This window comes from Pomacea canaliculata, linkage group LG1 (assembly GCF_003073045.1).
Source record: "Pomacea canaliculata isolate SZHN2017 linkage group LG1, ASM307304v1, whole genome shotgun sequence".
Classification (NCBI taxonomy): Eukaryota; Metazoa; Mollusca; class Gastropoda; order Architaenioglossa; family Ampullariidae; genus Pomacea; species Pomacea canaliculata.
In genome coordinates, this window is record NC_037590.1 from 24,048,262 (window position 1) to 24,070,776 (window position 22,515).

At 40.8% G+C, this 22,515-nt stretch overlaps 2 protein-coding genes across 3 annotated transcripts in view; both read left to right on the plus strand.

Moving 5' to 3' along the window:
• Positions 1-20,517, plus strand: part of LOC112570717 (glycosyltransferase 8 domain-containing protein 2-like) — a 33,619-nt gene extending 13,102 nt beyond the window's left edge. Inside the window, exons 6-14 of one of the 2 annotated variants that reach the window (XM_025249301.1) lie at positions 1,470-1,555; positions 2,086-2,255; positions 13,799-13,902; positions 14,076-16,815; positions 17,713-17,797; positions 18,081-18,169; positions 18,883-19,146; positions 19,306-19,413; positions 19,843-20,517. In XM_025249301.1, the coding sequence (XP_025105086.1) occupies positions 1,470-1,555; positions 2,086-2,255; positions 13,799-13,902; positions 14,076-14,257 (542 nt within the window). In that variant the 3' untranslated portion in view covers positions 14,258-16,815; positions 17,713-17,797; positions 18,081-18,169; ... (1 more) ...; positions 19,306-19,413; positions 19,843-20,517. Of the gene's footprint in view, positions 1-1,469; positions 1,556-2,085; positions 2,256-2,406; positions 2,511-2,727; positions 3,208-13,798; positions 13,903-14,075; positions 16,816-17,712; positions 17,798-18,080; positions 18,170-18,882; positions 19,147-19,305; positions 19,414-19,842 lie in introns of those variants that run through there. The other variant, XM_025249308.1, reaches the window with a different exon arrangement.
• LOC112570731 (glycosyltransferase 8 domain-containing protein 2-like) lies at positions 7,918-13,899 on the plus strand. The gene is made up of 7 exons (XM_025249321.1): positions 7,918-8,226; positions 9,423-9,467; positions 9,772-9,985; positions 10,823-10,940; positions 11,848-11,932; positions 12,793-12,878; positions 13,294-13,899. The coding sequence occupies exons 1-7, from the start codon at positions 8,046-8,048 to the stop codon at positions 13,393-13,395; spliced, it is 831 nt and encodes a 276-aa protein (XP_025105106.1). The 5' UTR covers positions 7,918-8,045; the 3' UTR covers positions 13,396-13,899.
• Positions 20,518-22,515: the final 1,998 nt, after the last annotated feature.

Sequence of the window (22,515 nt, forward strand, 5' to 3'; positions counted from 1 at the left end):
TAAGACAACATATACATCGGCAACCCTCCGCTTATGAAAGAGATTTATCCACTTAACTCGTATACACGCTTACATAAATGCTTCAAATCTCTCTGAGCTTCGCTGAGATGACCCCAAAGATGAAAGTTGAGAAGTCGCGATCAAAGAACTTTGTTCTCGTACATGACCTAGAATTCCTCTCTAATCAAGAGGACGAACATGGCAGGAGTCGTATAGACAGTCCACAAGGGTCCTGTCGCCAGGGGAAATGTTTTTTTGAAACCCACGACACGCTCACTCACCTGCCTCCTCACAAGGGAAATTACAGCAACAGTAGTCATGCACGGTCCTCCGAATCAAATGTCCATTTGGACGACAGGAATGTGCATGCCCTAGTTTTCTTTAGCAGTTTAACAGATCTGTTACAATGTTCCTGAATTTTTCCATGGAACTCAAAACGCTGGGCACGTGGTAGACGGAACTCGTGACACCTGTGTTAGTACACAATAAAACAAATTGTGTAAAAAAAATAATACAACAATCTGGCTCTTCTAAAAATGTCCCAGTACTATCCGTACCTCCACGCTACAGTACTGTTATCACCCATTATCGGTGCTGTTATCACCATCGGCTTTCACGCTCATACGCACACCATCTTAGCTCTGGTAGTTGTTAATGATGCCCTTGTACTGCGAGTCCTTCCCACGTCTCAGTCTCTCCACGTTGCGAGTCCATGCTGGTGATGAGGCGAGTAGCAGGTCTGAAAACATCAGTCGCGGCAGGCCGGTAACTCTCTACAGTAGTACCCCACCCCACTACACATCGTCACTTCCCCACTTAGTCAGCAATCACGTCAGAGAACGGCACTGTTCCCTCGGAGACACGGTTACGGAGCGTCGCCCATCCATGGTTGCTTCGACGACTGCTTGTTCACCACAGAAACTGCTGTACAGCAGCTGAAGGTTGTCTAAACCAAGCGTTCCGACTTTCTCTTGATTTTTTGCCCTCCTGGCTAGTCTCCGTCTTGAAAAACCCATTTATGTTTTAAAAAAAAAAAAAAAAGAAAAAAAAGAAAAGGAAGAGTTGACCGTTGACCAAGTGTTTCGTTGGCAATGACGACTTGCCGGGATGTGGCTATAATGGTCTTGTTACGTTAACTTCATACACTCACAAACATCACATAAAATCATTAATGCCCTTGGACAAACACAGAATCAACATCCTTCAGCCCACTGTCAACTCGCCATTACGAAGATCACGCCCCACTGACCAGGGACTAGCTCTCTCCACGCATGCTCATTGAAATCTCAAGCACCAATAAAACACAGAACACATTAATCAGGGTATCACTGAAGGTCTTCTTTCTGTCGAAACCTGCAGTGGTCCATAAGAAATTATTTCACGATATTCATATTTTATGAAATACATTTCATACAGATTTATAATGGTCTTTGTTTTTTTTGGGGGGAAAATTTACACTTCAACATCAGGAAACATCAAAGAACTGTACAACATCCAGCTTGACAGCCATCATCCAGTATCTTTACTGCGCATGTGCGACTTAGAAGAAGACTTTGTAAGTGATTTACATAATACTGCTTTTTGTGGTATTTATTTACAAGGTGTCTGATTAGATTTACATTTTAAGTATTAAAACTAGGTTCTAAAATATTTGTAGTTGTCTTGTGGACGTTTCCGTGGAACCCAAGGTGTCTGAACTTCCAGTAAAGACAGAAAAACAGACAGCGCGTCGATTACTGGTCTGTGAAGAGCACTCATCGTGAAGTCAGTCAGTCGTGACGAAGAAACCATAGTGATTCAGGAAAATGCATCGGCCGACACACCCACCCACCTAACCACCCATATCATTAACAAACGTGCACACAGGAAGAACACAAACAAAAAAAATCCATGCAAATTAACCACTCGCGTAAACAAACCATCCCCCCCCCAACACACACGCACACACACACATACACAAGTACCAAAAAAATATTTGAATTTATAAGAGAGAAAAGAAACATATTGCTGCATTAATTTTTTGTTTATTGTGCTTCATGAAGAGGAGGCAATATATGATGAGTGTAGTGATGTTTTTAAAATGAGTTCTCGGATATCAAGAATCTGCTCAACTTCAGCAACCCTGATGTCATCAAAGCCTCCATTTCCTCAGACGCTTGCATCCTCAACAATGGAGTCTTCGTCGCTGATCTCATTGCTTGGGATCAACTTAACATCTCTCAACAGCTGGAGTACTGGATGACCCTCAACACCAGGTACAGCATCCAGTGCTTGTGGTCGCTGCTCTGTCTACTTTTTGCATCATTTCCTGCCATAGAAGTAAGCAGCTACAGGTGCATGATTTTTAGCTTCAACATTTACAGGTAATCAAATGATCGAGGTTATCTCCATTCTTTATAAAACCAGATCACCTATCTACCGTGAAGGTGATGCAGGGGCAGGTTCACAGGCTCCCATGAACATGGTCTTCCACAACAGAAACATTCCTCTTCCTCCAGAGTGGAACATGCGTAAGTAGCTGTGCGATTATTTAATACTTATCACATTATTTCTTCAACGTTTTTGAAAAAAATTGGATTATTTCGCATTATCCCGGACTCCAGCGATCTTCCACTCCTCTCTCTCTCTTGATATGTGTGTGTGAGACAGAGTGGATATGATATGTATTCAGATGAGTGGTATCTAAAGAGATTCTGATACTGTTTGCCGTCTCTATGTTAACACCAGTGTCAGGAAGGCACAAGTTAAACTTGACCGCTAAACTCATTCACTGGAACGGCCGGCGGAAGCCGTGGATGTCCTGCAAGTCTTTGCTGTGGAACCAGTACAGTGTCCCGGACCCTTCTGGCCGAGTCAAGTCGTGCGAGTCAGGTCCCGCAGCTTAGCTTCCATCTTCCTGTCATCATCGTCATAACTTTCTTTACCTAATTAATTTTTTGTAATATAATGTTTTATATATTTAAAAATATATTTTACACCCTGTTGAGCCCTATAAAGGGAAACTTTTCTCTTTTTAGACACATCTAGATTCAAGTTTATCAGCTTCTTTGTATTGAATCTTACACCCTGGATTTTGATAAAGCAAAGAAATCGGAGAGTGTGTGTGTGTGCGTGCGCACTACACATAAATGTTTTACTGACATATCATTTAGCCCATTCAACTGTTTATTAAATAAAAAATAAATTGATAGACGACATGAAGTAAAAGCTGATTTACGAGTGTGAGCAGGTGTGTGCAGAAGTGTTTCTCCCAGTACCACACAAGGTGTCGCTAGGTGCAAGATGGTTAACGCGAAACGCGGAGAGAACATGAGCTACAGGTGTGTCACGTGACCTCTTGACTGGACTCTACATGGTTATCGCTAAACGCGTTTAGTGAGTGTGATCATAAATGTTACAGGGAAAAGTAGGATGGTTGTTTGGTTGTCCCTTATTTCAATTGAGACTGGGAGAGAGCACGATCTGTGCGCAGTCACGGCATGGAGGGTTCATTCAAGATATACTGTCGTCAGTCGCTAGGTGATAATGTAGCTTCCCGCTGCACCACGTGGTGAGGTCTCCTAGTCCATCTTGAGGAAGATCCAAAACTCCACAGGTAACTTCTGTGAACTTCACTGGGTTCCAGGTATACATTAAAACCTCGGATTTTTCTTTAGATGCGGCTACGTCCACTGTAGGGGTGTAAACACCTGGGTTCCCTTGGAAGTGATGGTCTGTAGACAGGTTGTTCTCCTCTGAGTTCTAACTCCCGCCTCCCCATGTCATTCCTGCAATTCTCATGACTTAATGAGTATTCTATTTAAAGGCACATAAACTCTTTCTTACACAAAAATACATTATTTACACTCTCACATTTCTACTCAAACTTTACACACCTCTTTCACCTGCGGTTACCCTATTACATGAGTGGTAATAAAAAAAGAACATGTTTAATACCTTGGCAATGAATTCCCTCACACAACAAGTCTTCTCTGAGTCTCACTCCTTAGATGTCTTATTTGTGAATGCCCAAACTCAATTCACTAAAAATAGCTGGGACTTCGCTCACTCACTCTGTTATTTAACTCTCAAGCCTTTTCCATCATGCCTTTCTACAATCAAGGGGAACAACTCATGCTTACCCTAACACAGTCAGGGGAAATAACCTTTGTTAAGGGCCAGCCGTCCAGTTAAAGACTGCACAGCCTTATAGATGGGTTGTCTGAGCTTTCCACTGTCATCAGGCTTTTCCCTGGACCATTCACTCCCTTTACAAATACGATATAAAGTGAAATGGAAATAGTTTTCATATTGGCAAGTCAAATCTACAAAGCTATTCCTTGTGTTGTATTGTGTCCCATTCTATCCATTCGAACTCAAGCAATTTAATTTGACACCATCAGCCTTTACAGGTACCGTTAATCGACGACAGTCAAAATCAGTCAAAATACAGAAACTGTTGAAAACAAAACCTACCTCTGCAACACTGCATAAATGTTAGATATGTCTACGAGCTCATGCTTTCCACCCTTACTTTACACCCTAAGGACAGTTTGGGTGCTGCTTGTTAAAATTTTGGTAATGTTTATAGCAAAGGCCCATAATCTAAATTTGGTAAAAGGAGAACTTTACATTAAAAATACATTTGAAACATACACCAAAAACAAAGTTCTGAGCATCACAGGGATGAAAAAAATATATATATTACTCATTCCTTTATTAAGTTGACTCCTTGTCTGTTTGTGTAGGGTTTGGTATTCCTCTCTCTCTCTCTCTCTCTTCATAATCAAATTTACAGATGTAGCGTGGAAAGAATGTTTGAATGTGGAAGGCACCTCGATCACATCAAGACACTGTCATGACGGAGGAGGAGTTACCAGACGGTTTGGATGACTGTGAGATGTGAATGAGTGCATTTCTGTGCGATTCCTTCTGTTTACACGAGAACTGATTGCACGCAATGCCTGAAAACTGCGTTTAAACCACTTCCCAGTTGTCTGTGGGAGAGGTGAGTATTATTCACTGGTCTCACCCAAGATGGTATCCAGGGATTCTAGGCAGGCTCACCGCAGTCACGTGGGAACCTGAGTGAGTTGATGTTGACAGTCATCCGTTGCTTCGCGATGGTACCCTTCTTCTGTAAGAGACTCTGAGGGTCTGTGGAAGGGTGTCAAGTGTCAGGTGCACTATATCGTACAGAGTGCACTTTACATTTCCCGCCAGGGTTGCTATCATAGGCATGAGTTGACATTGAGAGTACAGAGATTGGTAAGTCACTCAAAGCCACCCACTAAAACCCACCCATCCACTCACAACTACAGTGGACAAAAGTTCAAACGGTTATCGTGTAATGTTATACATAGTTTTAGGATATATTCTACCCGATGATATGTGAAAGTGAGAGTATTGTACATGTACCTGTCCTGGTGTATGTAAGTACGTTTTGTATCCTTGTGAGATGAAGCTGTGACCCTTCAATATTAACGCAAAGGAAATATAATAGAAAATTGTGTGACAAATATATTTCGAGATTCTTTATAAACTCTTCGCATTTGTGTCTCAGATGCCTTGATAGATGTGGTGGGGAAGTAGACTAAACTAATATAAAGTGATTAGAGCAACAGTGTACAAACACCAAGGCGTACATGATTGCCACGTGACGCACGTGCCCCTCAGTTGAGCTTGTTGTGGAATGGAGCACTGACTCTGGAGCGTGGAGAAGTTTCAGACGCCCAGGACAAGAAGAGTATGGCTCTAACAATAAAAGGGCCTCGAGACAAATACTATGTCTTTACTCCCCACTGACCTGTTTATGTACTGCACAACAAAATCAAAAAGCATCTGTGCTAAAACATTTCAGGACTATATGAAATATCACGATACTTCTGTAATCTGAAAATGACTCCATGCTCCGAGTACTCGTTGTCTTTTGAACTGTGCAGATGTACAGATAGGCTTTGATTTTTTCTATCAAACGCAAAATCCCGTAGAACAAAGGATTCCCCCCAAATACTTGACCATAGAGTTGATATGAATTCATGTAATTGCTTTTGTAAACTGCATAAATTATAGGCTAGAAGTAGTTACATTTCCTGAATCGCAGTATGTTAACAAAACATGAAATGAAAAGAATGGGAAGTTGGAAAAAGACATTTAATACCATTTGGAAAAATAACAGTAGTGAAAACCCTTGTCATACCCAAGATAGTTCACCAACTTATTACTTTACCTGACCCTACTCACTGGAGCTGCTAAAAAGAATTGATAAGGAATTTCTTTTGTTTGAAAAGGAAATCCTGCTTGAATGAGTGAAGCTGTGTGTTGTGAGTTATATCAAGATGGAGGAATATGCTGAGTCTTAATTCTTGTATAGCAACACTCAAAATCAGCAAGTGAAGGCACAATAAATCATATAGCCATAATTTAACTCGCTTAATGTCTATTATTTCTCCGGAGTTAATGAAGACTATTGTTTCATGTAGTGAATATGTAAATGTGATCATGAAAACAATTAAAACCATTCTGGAGACATTATAAAAAGTTCTTCGCAAGTACACTCTGGCATGTTGTGAAAAGAATTTCTTGAAGAGCACATTAATGTTAATGGTAAGGCTATTAGAGACTGAAACTTATATATATTAACGAATGCTTAAATGGGAAGGCGATAAAAGTAGGGAATTTCATTAATACTGGTATTGCATTTATGTTTCTCGGTCAATTCTACATTAAAGATCTTGCACTAGCTAGCACTAGACTTTTTGACTTACATTGGTCTGATACAGTCATTACAAAATATCAAAGTAAATGCAAATGCCCTTCAGTCTTTCAGAGTTGAACTATTAATATAGGATAGGGTATTTTAAGAAAAGAAAACAAAGAGGAAATCCTTCAAGTTAACAAAGTGGTGGTGTTTGCACTGGGACAATTGGAGTTGGGCTGTAATATTTCATGAGCCCTTCCTTGCTACCATAGACACCCAACTAAGATGGTTTCAAGTGAGAATGTTACATCGGATCCTACCTACAAACAAGTTCATCTTTAAATGTAAGCTAAACATAGATTTTTGTAGGTTTTGTGGACAAGAGAATAAAACTGTTTAAGACTTGTTTCGGCAATGTACATTAATTAAGGACTCCTTGCTACAACTTTAGAATGTGTTAAAAATAGTCATTTTTAAGTTGAATTATGTGACTAAATTGTCATTTTTAGTATTAGGAGAACTAGCAATGTTTAAAAAGCCTTGGTTATAACTGTAGATTGTAGACTGAAGGCCATACATAAAATGGATGTTTATCTATTTTCTAAAGTTAAGATTTATTGTAAGACAGTCTGTGGCCTTTATCATCAACAAATATTTTTTCAAAAAACACCAGCCCCTATTCATTTATGCTATCTTTCCAAGGACATAATTACTATTACTATTAACATATTTGACATATTTTTGTCTAAATGTATGTGTAATATAAAACAAAACTTCGTTTTCTGTCATGGCTTGCCCAGCTTGAAGACATGGCATTGCAAATACCAGCACTGTCAAAGTTTACAGCACTGGAAATTTCAATAAAAGTTAAGCACACATCAAATATAGTATTAAAATAATGGGATCACAAAAATGTGTTTAAATGATTTATTTGATGATAAACATTAAGTAAAACACACAGAGAGAGAGGGAGCAGGAAACTGGGCAACCAAAGTAAAACCGCTTCTAAGCATTCATGGCTGACTGGCAGCTACACTCACTCGCCACCAGGTCCGCTGGTCAAATATATTCTAATTTATTTTAAACTTATAAAAATGTCTATAAAGAAGAAGTTTTATGTAATGTTTCGTCTTGTAAAAGCCATGATTTGCTTGCATGTTTAAAACTCGCTGCAGAGTTCGTGACAGCAAAAAGCGGTGAAGAGTCATTCACTCACTCCAGGCTGTCAGACACGCACTCACAGACACTCACTCACACTCACACGCACGTAGTTATGACTGAGGGTAGGAAACGAGCGAGTAGTGCAGTCCCCTAGCACCGCAAGCTCGGATACTGGAGAGTTGTGTCCACATGTCGCTGATTGCTCATGTTATGTAGGTATGTCAGTATGCACAATCCCATCAGCTCAGTCCCTCCAATACTGGCAGATAACTGCAAGAACATTCATACCACTTCCCCGCCCTTCAAGGTACAGTGTACTTTTTACCACCTGAGTAACCCTGGGAACATGTACTCCAGGATGAGGACAGTACGATGGATTCTCGTCTGTAAGTAGTCGCCTCGCCATCAATACTTGCATAAAATACAGGAAAGATATTTCTGAAGATTCCACCTATTATTTTCTGTCTTGTATCTACTTTTGTCTTTCTTTCACTTTTTGATGTGTGATTTGAGCTGTCTTATCTCAAAGAAATGCCGTATTTCTTTGGCATTCAAGTCTTCTTTACAGAGTGCAATATCATTTGTACTTTCATGCCTATTTTTCAATTAACTTTTTCTGCAATCATTAACTTTTGTATTCTTAAGCATTATTATTTTTAACAGAAGCTCGGGAATGTTTTGTGCAACCGTATTTTAATATTTTGTACAAGAAGACAGAATTGTGTATTAGAACGTGTAGTGTGTGTTGTCTCTTGACCATCAGCTCTCTAACCTGCGTGGTACTGCTTACTACCAACCTTGCAACAGCAGCTTCATTCGCCATCCTCTAACAATACAAACTACCAAGATTCTTATTTCTTCTTTAGTTCTATCTAAATTATATTAGTGCAACTGTCTTCTTGCTGGCTGTCCACAGCACCAAATTCAGGTCAAAGAGCTTTACAAAGACATTAAGAAAGTAAATAAAGAAAAACACAGACATTAACAATAAACATTGATCTCAAAAACAAGATTATTGCGTGTCCACATAGTGTGGCCATTCATGTTAAATATCGCCATCAGTACATATGTGGTCTGTGTCCTTGCCATGGCATAGAATCTTCAGTAAGTCAACAAAGGTCTGCTTTTAAAAGTATCTGAGAGTTAGTACGATGTTAATTATGGAAGCTCGACTGTTATTCTTTGGTGGAGCGGCTTAACTTTTGCAGACAGAAATTTGCTCCATAATGACATCTCTGATTAGAGCATCACACTAACGGTCACAAGCTAGTTTTAGAGAGATGCACAGTGTTAGTCTATCACACCTACGTTTACTGTGCACCAAGCTTGGTGGGACAGCTCACCATCAAAACTTTAGCAATTGTAGACAATGAATCAGTCTGAAGTTCACACTACTGATGCACAGATGTGAAATGAAAGATGGCGCTGACGTGGAAGTAGAAATAAAATGATGTAGGAAAGAAGAAATGGGGCTCAGGTAGATTAAATAAATCAAGAATTCAAGTCCTTTTTTTTTTTTTTTTTGTTTTTGGGAGTGGGAATAAGGGTTTGTTAATGACAAACCTCTGGTTTTTCTTTTCAGTGGCTACCGCTTTCTGTGTGTTATTGACAGTCCATATATACAGAGGCAAGTGAAAAGATTTATTAGAAAAGTATATCTTGTTTATTAAAATATTCGCATGTTAGTATGTACGTGTGTCTGCGCTTGCAAGCGTGCATGCGTACGCGCGTGCGCGTGTGTGTGAGAGAGAGAGGAGGGGAGGATAGAATAAAACGAGAAAAAAAATACCAATGAGAGAAAGGAATGGCAACAACTAATTGTAATGTTGGTGATATAAGCTGTGTTATCTCCACATTGAAAGTTTTTGTTTCCAAACAAGAAATGTAGCGGCTTGAAAGACACTTGATTCACCCCATCGCTTGGATTACAGAAAAGCCACAATGCACCAGAACTGTGTCCACACCACAAGGTATGGACAGCACCTACAGACGTCTGGTGGACCTGGACACGGTGCATGTCGCCATCTTTGCTGATGAGAAGTTGTTTCCTGGCGTTGTCACACTGACCAACAGCATCGTCTCCAACACTGCCTCGCCCGTCACCTTTCACTTTGTCACCTTTCCGTCAAACGCTACACGCCTCAGGTGAGATCGCCGATATAACAAAGCTTGCGATGTTATTAGCTTGAATTCATTACACATTACAGATTATTGAATAACATACACAAGTATTTGATGAGTTCTGTAGAAAGGATTATGGGAAATATGCTTTAGATGACAGAGCCTTGCCATATTGTGGTCAAAGAAACTCACGTGTTGAGTGAGTGGCTGTTACCATTTACGCTTAAAGTCGGAACTGTAGACTAATTACAATGTTAATAATCATTGTATTTATTAATTTATTCTTTGTGATTTGTAATTACAATAAGGGACCTTTTAACATTTTTTTTATTCCCATGATCTGTGTTTTATATATTTCAATATGTATATATGCACGCATCACACATTCTGGAATATATATATATACTCTTTGTGAATGTGCGTGTGTGTGTACGCGCTCTATAAATATAAGAAGACATTGTCTGCGGGAGACAGGTGTAGGTTGTCTTTGATACACAGACAAATGTCCGGACAAGTGCTTTGAGGGAATCTGGGGCGCTCGAGTGAGTTCTTGAAGTACTGAGGAGAGATATAAATTGTCTGCAGACTGACAGATCTCATGGACATGACGACTAAGTAAACAGTAGAGAGATGAAACATAACGAATGTCAGATGTTGCTTGGGGAAGATCGACAATACTCATGACTGTGGTGGTTTGCCTTTCAAGACTTGTACTTGACCGAAATATATTCTGGAATACTCATTTATCAGACAAATTGTGTGTGTGTGTGTGTCAACAGTCTGAACGTTGCTATCAATACGATATAAACATATTGTTCACATAACTACTGTCTGCGAGTTTTGTAATCGTTTGTTACCTAGGTTGTGGATCACCGGAAGCAAGCTCAGAAACATTACTTTTGAAATCGTCGAGCTTCCCATCAACGCTCTGGAGGGTAAATACCGCTCTCGCAGCCCTCGCAAGGAGCTGAGCAGTCCTGTAAGTGTGTATGTTAGGACAAGCTGTCACACATACACCCACACTACAAATATTCCTTCTCAGAAGAGCTTGGTTGCGATTATATGCAAACCTGATATGAAATGAAATTTTGGGTCAAGTTAGCGAATAAAACAATTTGTGTCTTGACGGGAATGGGTACCTGACTCCAATAATAGGGTATGAGACAAGGGAGAGAAGATGTCCCAGCTGTCACGTAAAGCTGACCCCGACAAAGGTCATAGGCCGACGTTTACCTTTTTCTGGCCACGCTTGACGTGTAGAGAGACATGACAACACTCGACTTTCAGCGAACTATTTTGTCAGTGGAGACCACCCCGCTCTCGTTGACTACAGAAGAGGCCACCCACTTGAACTAACGCTGACACGGGAAAATATGTTTTTTGGCATGGCAACCGCTCTAACTCCCACAAAACAATGGTACGAAGATACATGAGTTACAGCAAAGGTGAGCTGAACGACCTGACTCAGGAGTAGAGATGTCGCCGCTCGTGACGAGGTTTACTGGGCCGGCGGACTCGACCGTTTGCCGAATCGACCTATCATCGTTCATACGATAATTCGGCGCCAAGAAATGAGTGTTGAGTGTTGATTTATGTCTTCTTTGTCGTTGTTACGCACGTCGCACACGTCGACTTTGTTGTAGATCATTTTCGGGTGTGTGTGGGAAGAGTGGGAGGGAGACTTTGGAGAAGTAATTTTTTACTGCAACATATAATTTATTTAACTGTAGTTTCCATTTCTATGTAGCTCAGTATTCCCGAGTCTTGGTAAGTCTCGCACCGTTGCACTACAAACGGCAAAGTGGTCCATGCTTCACACGTCGACTTAAGATATGCTGTAATGTGTCAAGCTATTAGTAAACATAATTATGTTTATTTTGTTGCAGCTTAATTTTGCTCGGTTTTACCTGCAAAGTCTTTTTCCCACTGTCGGAAAAATCATCTACATCGACTCCGACTGCCTGGTGCTAGGTGAGGTTGCCCTAAACATTCTTTTTTCTCTCTTTCCTCTCTCTTATCGTCATCGCTTGATGCCAAAGAAAAACACTTTTGAGTTTGAGGGAACTCATTGCTGTTGTTACCAGTTTCTGTGGCTCATCTATTTTGCCACAAAAAAATTAAATTCTTGCCTCACCACATTCATTGTCGCACTATGACAGGTGTGGTTCTTGTCTAATTGTCATCAACCCGGTTAACATTCACAACAATCACGACAAACTCATTCCTTGTTCTCATTTTCCATCAAAAGTCAGAAAAAAAATAAATAGACTAAGCTCGATAAAAATACTCAGTGGAAACACGATTATCATGACAGGAAACTAGTTTACTCCAAGGAATTTTTAATTATTTGTGGGAAAGACAGCACTATTGTAGTTAAAGAGCCAGCAATGTAGACAGACAACACTATTTCAAGAAAAGATTTGTTTCACGTGGTCTCATTTTGGGGTCTTCTTACACAAATCTGAAAAGATTAACTTCGCCAAAACTAACAGGCAAGACAAATCTGTCGCTAGTTCCCCGCCTCCTCCTGAAGCAAAGGATTTCCTTTGACGATGATTTCGAGATATTTATACATCAGGTAATTGGATTTAATATCGAGATAACCTATTTTTGAGGTGATCGTTTTCTAAGTTACAGTAAAATGTCTGGTGACTTAAGACCCAATTAGAAGACTTTCTAATGAGTTAGGATGTTGTCACAAAAGCTTCATTGCTGATGAAAATTACAGGAAAGTCGATCACTCAAGGTGTTTATACATTTTTGTCTATCGTGCAGCCTACCTAATGTATAACTCTTCTTTTTTTCTGGGGGAACTCGCATAAAAAATCTAGGGAATATCAAAGAACTGTACAACATCCAACTGAGCAGTGACCATCCGGTGTCTCTTTTGCGTATATGCGACTTAAGAAGAGATAAGGTAAGTGATGTACAGAAGGTACTTGACTTCCTTCTGCTGTTGTCTGTGTACAATGAATGTTCTCTTATATTTACTGCTAAAGTATTTAGCTAGGTTTGTGATTCATACATGGGTGGTTACACTTTTTCTTGAATGTTTCATTGTCATCCCGAGTGGTGGATAGTCTGGGTAAGGCGTCTGAAAAATGGTCATGACCATTCAAACATCCTTAGAATTCACAACAACTGAAATATATAAAGATAAAATTGAGAATAAACCATGTGTGCGAACCTCAGTTCTTTCTCTGCTCACTATTTTCACTCACTCACTCAGAGAAAGAGATTAACATAGTAATGAAAGTGCTAGTAGTATCCTTTAAGAATATCAAACACTGGCTTGTATTTATGATCCTTTATTCTCTGCTTTTTTCAATCAGTTTTCGGATATCAAGAATCTGCTCAACTTCAGCAACCCTGATGTCATCAAAGCCTCCATTTCCTCAGACGCTGCATCCTCAACAATGGGTCTTTGTCGCTGATCTCATTGCTTGGGATCAACTGAACATCTCTCAACAGCTGGAGTACTGGATGACCTCAACACCAGGTACAGCATCCAGTGCTTGTAGTCGCCATGCTGTCGAGCCCACACCTACCTGTTCTTTATGCTTTTATGTTTTACGTTCGGAGTTAAGCTTTTCACCGACAGACTGATACTTTGATTAGGTTTTGATTAACCTTGAGGTTAAAGAAAAATATTAGAAATAAAATTATTGTAGAAGTTGTGAGCTGTACTGTTCGTCCGCTTGCAGCCAGCGTTTCTTCGTCTTGTGATATTTCGATTAGATCATATTCCTTCGTTGACATAAGTTGACGAAGAAGTGAGCACTTAAAGAATTGTGTTACGGTGCATCAAATAGCCGATGTTCTCTGATGTTAAAACAGATCAGCCATCTTCCGCGCAGGCGATGTAGGGAGTGGTTCACAGGCTCCCATGAACATGGTCTTCCATAACAGAAACACCCCTCTTCCCCCTGAGTGGAACATGCGTAAGTAGCTGTATACATATTTCATATGCTTTTAGTTTCCTCCTCCTCCTCCTCCTCCTCCTCCTCTGCGTGAGTGCGCAAAAGAGTAGTGAGTGAGAGCACGTGCTCAAAGTTTGGTAGGTAGTTGTCTACAGAGATTATGATACTGTTTGTCATCTCTATGTTAACATCAGTGTCAGGAACCTACAAGAACAAGAAGTTAAACTTGACCGCTAAACTCATTCACTGGAACGGCCAGCGGAAGCCGTGGATGTCCTGCCAGTCTCCGCTGTGGAACCAGTACAGCGTCCCGGACCCCTGCGGTCGAGTCCAGTGGTGCGTCAAAGGTGTTTCCCATCGCCCAGGCTCCTCGTGACGACACCGACAGCTGCAGCGTGTCTACACCTTCGTGGGGAGGGGTGAAACAAACATTGAAAAACAGTGGGTCCTAGTGAACAAAACAGTAGGATACCAACAGGTTAATCCGTAGTGCCTTACAAAAAAGTACATAACCTTTAGCAAATGCAAAGTTCTAGTTATTACATGCTGGAGGACGACTGTCCAGAATCGGCAGAAAAACTCGCCAAGAACAGCGCGAGTGAGAAGAAAAATGTGAGAAAAGGGGAGGAAAGGTAAAAGGGAGGGGGTTGCTGTCAGGTCCGGAAAAGAAGAGACCTTGGGAAGGCCCTGCGAGCAGCTGATGCGTGACGACAAGCGCCGCGGGTCATGGCTCTGGGGCTCGCGAGACGGATAGGGTCACACAAGGACGAGGTGAAAGGTCGCTTGATTGCCCCCCTCCGCGCGCGCACACCCAACGACAGGCCAGCAAAGCACGGGAAGCACAACACGAACAGCAAAACAATCGCCGGACACGCGACAATTATAATAACTCAGATGAAAAAAAAGTCAAGCAAGAAATTATTTGAGAACAAGAGATTTCTGAAATTAAAATTAAGTGGCAGGGAATTCCATATTACTGAGAATTGACATGGTGAGAACAATTAAGGCACATGCTTCTGGATTTTCTTTAGATTGTTCAACTTTATCATCAGCCAAATTATTTAAAATTGCGGTAATCTAAACATTAAAAAATGAGTGACTCTGCATTTCAAGTCCTGTCAAGATGAACAAAATTATCAATAAATTATTTTTAAAGTTGACGAAGCGTTATTATGCTCGACGTGGTAATCCACTCCATTGTGTCAACATTTATCACCTTAATCATTTTCTTGTGTAAAATACACTTAATCTAGAACACCTGAAGAGCAAAGTCCTATCACATACATATCTCAACCAGACAATGACCTTGCCAACGTGCTACCGAATGGAGTTTGACATAGCAACATACAAAGATTTAAACACGTTTTTAAAGAAAATGCATTCTTCTCTTTATTCCATTTTTCTGTGAAAAATAATACAACATTATGAACTGCACTCGCACTCTAGCGTACCGTGCTTAATCTACCATGTACAGTGTTATGAATGTATTATGGCGAGGCGACAATGAAAAAAAAAGAAACGACCATAAAATATGTTACTGACTAAATATTCTGCAATCATTTATTTCTATAAAGAAGAATACATCAAAGGTCGACAACCCAAATAAAAATCGCGACCAACGATTGAGGGACTCCCTCAGAGAGATAGTTACAAGCATCTCCAATTTTTTTCTTGAAAAAATGCATTGTTTACCTCCTTGAACGCGACAGTAAACTTGATATTTGACAGCAATAAACAACCCGTAGCCTGTCTGTAGCCAATGGAGCAGCTCTCTCACGCAGCGCATCTTCCTCCTCATATTTCCCATAAACACCGCGGCTCACATCACATATCCTAGTTCTACATTCAGGGAAAGTTTGACCCACTTCCAATGGCCTTGAAACGCTTGACGACACGTGACAAAACACTTGGTGACATTCTTCATGACATGTCCGTGGCCAGTATGCTGTACTGCTGGAGGCTGCAGGTTTTAATGTACTTCAGCTTACCAGCGAAGTCGAACTTTCATTATTTTTAGGATCGCGATCCACGTCCTCCGCCTGCTCACCTCACTTGACCTTAGACCTTTCCACCTCTCTTGCAGGCCGGGCAGCTACTCGTCTGTAACCAATGATGGAGCAGTTCTCTCATGCAGCACATCCTCTTCGGCCTTCCCCTATTTCCTATGAACACCGCGGGCTGGCATCACATCCTAGTTCTACATTCGGGGAAAAGCTTGACTCTTTTGCCATGACCTTAAAACCTTGACGACACGCGACAGAACACTTGGTGACATCCTTTGACATCGCCGTGGTCTATCCTGTGTTGCTGATGAATGCTGCAGGTTTGAATGTACTTCACGGGGTTTATTTTTGGATGAGGATGTCTGCTACAGGATTGTTTTACCTTTAACTCATTGTTATTTATTTTCGGCCTTAAACTATAGGTCCCTGGCTCTCTGCTTCCTGAATCCCACTTGGTCACTTACGTTTATAAGATGATCTTTTTCCCAAGCGATACAAGGATTTTGTCTCAGTGTGACTAAGACATATGCCTTACACACGCACGCATACACACAAACACACACAGAGCAGTACCGAGTCAAACTTCTCGTGAAAACAAACAAATGATAGAATTTTAAAAAAGAAGAAACCAACGAGTAAAGCCTGAGGCTGGGAGGTGTCTGTGGTGACCACGCCCACCCTGTGTGTGTTTTTCCTAAATTTCTCGTCCCTTGACGGCGGCCTGGGAAGTGAGACACAAAGTGAGGGCCGTTGGTAGGTGTATCCGGCATGCTGGGAGGTATTTAGCTCTAATACTCACAGACGAGCCATCAAAGAGGAGGCGACCGTCAGGTTCTGAAGTCCCAGCGAAGCTACAGTCACCTACACCTACGTAGACAGGCATCTCTTGTCTTACACCTGGCCTGGCGATTACCTGTTGACCTCTGTAAATGTAAGTACAGCAACTGCAGGCAATCTTACTTTTACTTCTACCTTGCTGTGACACACAACATTCCAGTCATGCGCGGTCTGTCACTACAAACTGTTGCTTTACAGCTGGCGAAAATTGTGTACTGTGTATTAGACATGTCACGGCTACAGACAGCATTTGCTAAATTCAAAACAACCAGGATTTAACTTCCACATAAACACAGCTTCGGGGTAAATAATGTGGGATGGGTAAAGGTCTTCTCTTACGGTTGTCTGGGAACGAGGCGTTAGAGCCCTCGCGTCTCTTGCACCAGACTTTTGTGAGAGGGTGTCCATCTCCTCCCCCTGACTGCCTTACCTTCCCCAACACACGCTGCTCTACGATGATGATACATCTCAATTGTGATTCTAAACATAGAATAATGCTGTAAGTGTAATTGCAGCTTTTTTTCTTTTTCTTTTTTCTTTTCTTTTTTTTTTTTTTTTTTTTTTGATAGCGCCTGACGTTTTGTTGTTTGTGATGTTTTTCTCCTTCTCACTTCCTTGTACTAACAAACACGTTTAAACTGATAAACACAGATATTAAAGTGACATAAACCGGACGAAAGTAAATTGAATTTCGAATATTATTCGTGTTATGAGGGAAATGTTTGAATAAAAAAACAGTAACGATGTTTTGTTTTGACAAACTAGAACATTGATAAACCAATATCAAGAATAGAGAGTGAGTTGTGCTCACACAGTCTAACTCATGCTCTCTCACCCATGAACGTGTATTTACGTTCATGCTCTCACCTAATTGTTAGCCCAACTCTGTCCGAAAGTGTAATTTGCATTTTGTTGTTTGTTTGTTTTTTGTTTTGTTTTTTTTTTTTTTTTGTCTGATGACAGCGAATCTATTCATTCTCACATCTTTCAGTTGACTGAGGAACAGAATCATGGAAATTCAGGAAAGAGGCAAGCCATCCCCGGTCTCCAGGAGCGTGCTTGTCATAGGCACACTGGTATGACCCCAGCTTTAGTTCTTGTTAGGGTAAATTATTGTCACACATTACATACAGATACATATCCACATATATAAACGTATAGACACAATATATATATATACCGTGGACTGACTTGCTACAGGACTTGTCAGTGTCTGTGTATAGTAATCCAAGCTGTGGACTACTCGTGATGTGAACAGAGTGAACACTGTAGTCACCTCCTTATTTGTACAGTGTTAAGCTGTATACGGCTCGCAATTGTGTGACAGTGTCATTCATAAACTTTTGGTGGTTTTGACAGAGCTGTCTCAGCTGTGTACTGCTCGTCGTGATTCTGGGGATCGTAGGAAGCACACACTATAGACTGAGCGAGAGCGAGGGCACTGCGAGGTAAGTCAACATGACGATGATGAATTAAGAGTTGAGAGAAAATAGTGAGTAGATATCGTTATAGGTGTAACCAACTTACCATAGTATACTTAGCTTTATTCTTGTCTTCAATGGCTTAGTTCCTCGACTGATATAAGAAATGGTAACTAGTAGTGTCATCAGTCCAACCTTGTTGACAAGTTAATCAAACAGCGGTCTACCACCAACGTACCACAAAAATGCGCAAATTTTTTTTTTTACTTTTTTTAAATTTTTTAGAAGGGAATGTAGAGAAACACATACTCTGTGGATACCTTTACATACTAGCTTTTGACCTCACTGAAGACCTCAGCACATGCTAACGAGGCAATGCCGTAAGCGCCAGTATATATCAGAGAACAAGTCAGGGCTAAACCTCGTTTAAATAACGAGTATTTCCTGAGAGGCTAAAACCAGTTTTGATAATGAGTGTATTGTCATGGACTAAACCTAATTTGGGGAACAAATATTTGATCATAGGCTTAACCCGGTTTTCTCTCTCTTCCATAGTGAAGTGTCACTGACATTCTGGTCAAAATGTCTTGCCTCCAGACCGTTGTTAACAAAGGAATAAACTACATAAGCAATATCAAAACTTTCCTAAAGCTGGTCAAATGTGTGTCTTTATTTGTTTAGTTAAGAACGCCCTTTGACAACAAGAAAACCCTGGATAAAACGATGTGTAATGTTTTCAGTGCCACTCCATTGTCGAGCTCACAGCTGGCGGAGTTGCTGCCACTCGACGTGCGTTTCCCCGGCCACTTCTTGACAGACGAAGAAATAAAAGTACGGATGGCATACCTGAGCGCGCACATTCCTGTAACTCAAATGATAAACTCGTCAGACACGTGCAGCTCTAATGGTGTCGCCCCCATCTCGAATTTTACTGAGCAGGCGCCACCTATTCCTTTCTATCCCATCAGACCTGCCGACCGTCTCTACAGCTGCTGCTGCTTTTCGTAAGTAGTTTTGTTGTCGCTCTCAGCATTGTTTAGCACAACACTCTCAAGGATGCTGTCGTCGCAGTTGCTGAGTTTGAAATGTATTAGCCTGAATAGCCGAGTTAAAACCGAGACAGTCAATGGTTATGTCGTCTGTAAATGCGGTGTCTTTTCCAGACAGACCGGGTACATCAGTCCAAACTGGCTTGTGGATATCGATGGTGTCAACCGCACGCTAGCAACCTTTCAAAATAAACGACAGCTCTTCTTTCAAGAGACCTGCCAGTATGTCTGCTTTAGCGGCCTTTCTCTCGTATATGCCTGTGTTATTTTCAAATGTGTGTAGTGTGTGCTTTTCGTGTTTCTGTATGTGTTACTTTTACCTGTGTAGTATGTACTTACTACCTGTGTACTATTCATATGCCTGTTGATTTAGAGCATGGAAGTGTATTGAGTACTTGTCACTGTCTGTATACTTATCTGTTGACCTTCCATTCTGTAAGCCAGTCTGTATTTATGTGCTTGTCTGCATGTTTTCTACCTGTAGAAGTTTATCCATGTAAGTTTGTGTGTGCGTGTCTGTAATAATCCACTTCACGCGTGGGGATTATTTGGTGTGCAAAGGTGTGTGTGTGTGGAGGGTGTTTGTGTGTGTGTCGGTGTGCTGCAATGTCCTGCTGTAACACACAGCATGTTTCTCTGTCGTTGTGTCAGGCAAATTACCAGCTGCATTATATGCACGTGCAAGATCATCCCCGTCCTTACCACAGGCGTCTACGTCAGTGGAAGCAGCTACGGCATCGCGATGTTCAGTGTTAGCGGCAGCTGCAAGTGTCAGAATATTGGCACGACTTCGTAACACTGATCTCACAACAATTTCTCGAAACTTTAATAAAGAAATATTAATGAAAAAATTTGAGAAAAAGCCATAGTACTGAATCTGCATTTAAGAAACTGCAAACGATCTTCTCGTTATAGTGCTGACGATGACAAAGTGTCATTTCTGGAGTTGTTAGGTTTATCAACTGTATTTGATACTGTGGATCATTCTATACTTCTACACAGAATTCAGCACTCTTTTAGTATTCATGATGTTGTTTTGTCTGGGGTTCGGCCCGTATCATGGACTCTGTATGTGTGTGCGTTCGTGTGTTCATATGCTTCTCTACTGAGATATGGAAGGAAAAAATAAACGAAGAGAGGTATAGACTCGATAACACTCTCGACAAGTAAGAGCTAGAATTGCAATGGAAAATTCTCAAAGAGAACTGTAGCAAATCAGGTAGGTACACGTACACTTTTGCACAAAAGAAAAATTAGAGAACATGTTCGATTTTGTGGAAGAACTATGGAATGTTTTTCTTTTCTTTTGTTAAAAGGAGATCGTTGGCTCGACTTTACTCTTTATCAGCGATTTCCACATCGACCATGGCTCTCTATGTCAGTGGTTCTCAAAGTATTTCGGACCGCGGACCACTTTACTTCAGTAAAAAATATGGCGGACCACCAAGGCCTAAAAATCTGTACTATGAATTTCAAAGTTTAAATTGCCTCATTTGTTTCATTACAATTCAAAATTAAATGTCCTTCTGTGACAGTAGTATAGTAATAAGTTGACATAAAACTACCTCGTTCTTTGTAATTAAAATGTTAATGCGAGGAATGCATCACTTTAAACATCACTTTGCTGACATATGACGACTGTCAGCCGCAGACCACGTGACTCATGCCCACTAGAGGTCCGCGGACCACACTTTGAGAACCACTGCTCTATGTGACTGTTCGTTAGTTCATCTTCTGCCACGTTAGTTTTCTTCACTTCGCTCAAATTCCTCCTCGATAAACCCATGCTTGACGTTCTTTAAGACGATTCCCAGATCCGTGAGGCCAGCGTTTGCGACAACTCGTACTGACGACTGAAACTACTGCGGTGAGAGTGATGTCCCTTCGCCTAGCTAACACAAGACAGTAAATTTGTTTTGTCTCGTCTGCGTGAATCTACATTGAGTTTTGGTTTCTCCTACTCATCCTGATGTTTGTTGCGCCGTTCGCCTCTGTTGTGGATTTTTCTTCAGTAATGATAAGGACACTGAAACTTATTGTTTCTTAAGTCCAGCATCCATTATTCTTATGTTTGTGTGTTTTCTTTTTAGTAATAGCGCTTTGAGCCCGCCTTTAACGGTGGGGAAAAGCGCTATACAAATTAACTTTATTATTATTGCTGAACTTTCATTCTTGCATGCCAACGGTCCCTTGACGTCACTTGACAACAACATGGCGGCCTCACCGAGCCGCCTCAACCTGTATTTTAGACGCGAAAGGTTTTGCAAATCGCTATTTTTAGCGGAAATAATTTAGAACGTCAATTCCTACCATTAAAGTCCAACTTGTGGCTTGTTTGGCCCTTTCGCGTTAAAATCTCGTCGAAGTTTCGCAAAACACGGGAGATTTCAAGGTCTATAGTAGGGGAAATCTTTTTTCAAGAGACAGAGTTACACTCGGTACAAAGCCTACAGACACCACTTTTTTAGGTACAGAAAGAGGTCAACAAGACAGACCTCAGAATATTACATAGACACGTTTATGTTGTCAAGGGTATAACCAATGGTACAGCTGGGACCATGTGTCACCCTGCTTATTCGTGACTTACAGGTGTGACCTCTTGTCTGTGTGCATGGTGACGTTTGTATTGAGAAATAGTATTTTGTACCGAGTTTAGACAAATCACTTTAAATGAATTAACCCTGACTGAATGTTCCTTTGCTGTGGTCCTCACGCTTTAATGCAGAGACTATATATTCAAGAGGACTTTCCTAGTATATCGACTGAGGCAGTCAGTCTTTTGAAAATTGTTAGCTGAACAGAAAGCTGCTAGCTGCTAGCTGAATGTTATTGATGTTAAAATTTCGTACGGTATTTATCTTAGCCATCAGCTAGCACCTGCTTTCGTGACCCTACTAAAGCCGCCTTACCTGCACCGCGGAATGCTTCGTGATCTCTCCTCCGTAAGGTTTCAGATAACACTTTGGCGAACGCAGATAACCTCATAAAAATATTTATGGTTCGCCTAAAATACCAGAAGGCTTCAAAGTTTTAGAAGAAATATAAACAAGTGGTTGAAAGTGCTGTCAACTCTCCCTAACTGATTTGCCTTTAGGTGGATCTGTCTGTACATTAGCGTGTTTATGGGTATACGTTTTTTTTTTTTTTTTTTTTTTTTTTTTTTTTGGTACTTTAGGCAATGCCATTGTTATCCAGAGATCCTTAAAGGTTTAGTGTGGTACTTATTAGAAAAACATACCGTAAGTACCAAGTAGGTAAATATCAATGTAAGACATGTTTTCTAAAGTCTGGGGGGGGGGTGGGTTCTTATATTCTTGAGATACA